The sequence below is a fragment of the Cyprinodon variegatus genome, unplaced genomic scaffold, assembly GCF_000732505.1.
Source record: "Cyprinodon variegatus isolate N-32 unplaced genomic scaffold, C_variegatus-1.0 Scaffold2273, whole genome shotgun sequence".
Taxonomy (NCBI): Eukaryota; Metazoa; Chordata; class Actinopteri; order Cyprinodontiformes; family Cyprinodontidae; genus Cyprinodon; species Cyprinodon variegatus.
This window is the reverse complement of record NW_015152726.1, coordinates 22,347-24,226: the sequence shown is the minus strand read 5'-3', so window position 1 is coordinate 24,226 and position 1,880 is coordinate 22,347. Positions and strand designations below refer to the sequence as shown.

General features: G+C 49.9%; 1 protein-coding gene across 1 annotated transcript in view; it reads left to right on the top strand.

Moving 5' to 3' along the window:
* The window catches only part of LOC107080742 (nucleolar transcription factor 1-like), a 14,506-nt gene that overhangs the window by 8,489 nt on the left and 4,137 nt on the right, over positions 1–1,880 (top strand). Inside the window, exons 7-9 of the mRNA XM_015368949.1 lie at positions 839–940; positions 1,027–1,185; positions 1,281–1,409. Coding sequence (XP_015224435.1) covers positions 839–940; positions 1,027–1,185; positions 1,281–1,409 — 390 coding nt within the window. The remainder of the gene's footprint in view (positions 1–838; positions 941–1,026; positions 1,186–1,280; positions 1,410–1,880) is intronic.

Sequence of the window (1,880 nt, the reverse complement as noted above, 5' to 3'; positions counted from 1 at the left end):
TTGTTACTGTCCATCAGAAACTGTCCCCCCAGTTACTGTCCATCAGTTACTGTCCCCCCAGTTACTGTCCATCAGTTACTGTCCCATCAGTTACTGTCCTCCCAGTTACTGTCCCCCCAGTTACTGTCCATTAGTTACTGTCCCCTCCGTTACTGTCCATTAGTTACTGTCCATCAGTTACTGTCCCCTCCGTTACTGTCCATCAGAAACTGTCCACCCAGTTACTGTCCATCAGTTACTGCCCCCCATTATTGTCCATTAGTTACTGCCCCCCCATTACTGTCCCCCTTGTTACTGTCCCCCCGTTACTGTCCATTAGTTACTGTCCATCAGTTACTGTCCCCTCCGTTACTGTCCCCCTTGTTACTGTCCATCAGTTACTGTCTCCCTTGTTACTGTCCATTAGTTACTGCCCCCCCATTACTGTCCATCAGAAACTGTCCCCCCAGTTACTGTCCATCAGTTACTGTCCCCCTTGTTACTGTCCATTAGTTACTGCCCCCCCCCCATTACTGTCCATCAGAAACTGTCCCCCCAGTTACTGTCCATCAGTTAATGTCCCCCCAGTTACTTTCCATCAGTTACTGTCCCTCTCGTTACTGTCCCCCCAGATACTGTCCATTAGTTACTGTCCCCCCCAGTTACTGTCCCCACATTACATTCCCCCTAGTTAATGTCCCCCCATCACCGTCCCCCATTACCGTCCATCAGTTGCTATCTACCAGTTTCAGTCCCCCCAGTTACTGTCTGTTACTCCCAGTCCTCCCATTACTCCCAGCCTGTAGTGAGCAGCTGGTAGACTTCAGTTTGGTGTTCAGAGTTCTAACTTGTGTATCAGAGCCTTCCTGAGGAGGAGCGCGAGCGAGTCCTATCAGAGGAGAAAATGGGCGGGTCCAAGTTGAATGTGTCTCAACACAGAGCAAAGTCTCCATCACTGAAGGTACAATGTGTTCTACCATTACTCTCCTGAGCTGGTGTCTTTACCGTAGAACCTACTCAGACTTCCAGATGTTTGCGTTGTTTTAGGAGCGCAGTCGAGAGCCCGAGCTGGAGACCTGGATACCTGCCGGATCACCCAAAGACAGACGAGACGGAAAGAAGACAGTGAAGCTTCCAGAGACGCCAAAAACCGCTGAGGAGATGTGGCAGCATAGTGTGATAGGAGACTACATGGCCAAGTATAGAGTGAGTCCCTGTGGCCTTATGTCACTTGACAAGGGGGTGGGGGCTTTGTGGCTTCCTGCATTAAAAGGTTTGGGGTCATGTGCACGGCCTTACAGAGCGACCGCAGGAAGGCGCAAGCAGCTATGGACGCGGCCTGGAGGTCTATGGAGAAGAAGGAGAAAATTCCCTGGATTAAGAAGGCGGCAGAGGACCAGAAGCGTTACGAGGTTCAGTACCAGTCTGTGGTCAGTGAGCCACACCCACCCCACCCACTACCCAGACCCCCTCACACCCACTGCTGATCATTTTCCACCTGCCGTTGTACACTAGACGCACTAAACCCTACCCACCCCCCCACTGACCCACTCTTTGATCTTAATCCTGGCTGCTCAGAACAAAGCATGTTCTGTAGGTCACGCTATGCAGCTTTTATAAAATCTTCAGGTTTCTGGCCTTCTTAGAGGTTCAGAATCTCTGGTCCAACAGCCCAAAGTTCTGTTCTGTCTTTACTTAAGGAGCTTTGATCACATCCAGATGTGAAGGAATTCAGTTAGCGAAGGATTTCTCTCTCTGATCTCTGGGATAAAGCAGTTTATCGTCAGCATATTGCCGTACTAAAGCAGTTTATCGTCAGCGTATTGCAGTGCTAAAGCAGTTTATCGTCAGCGTATTGCATTGCTAAAGCAGTTTATCGTCAGCGTATTGCCATACTAAAG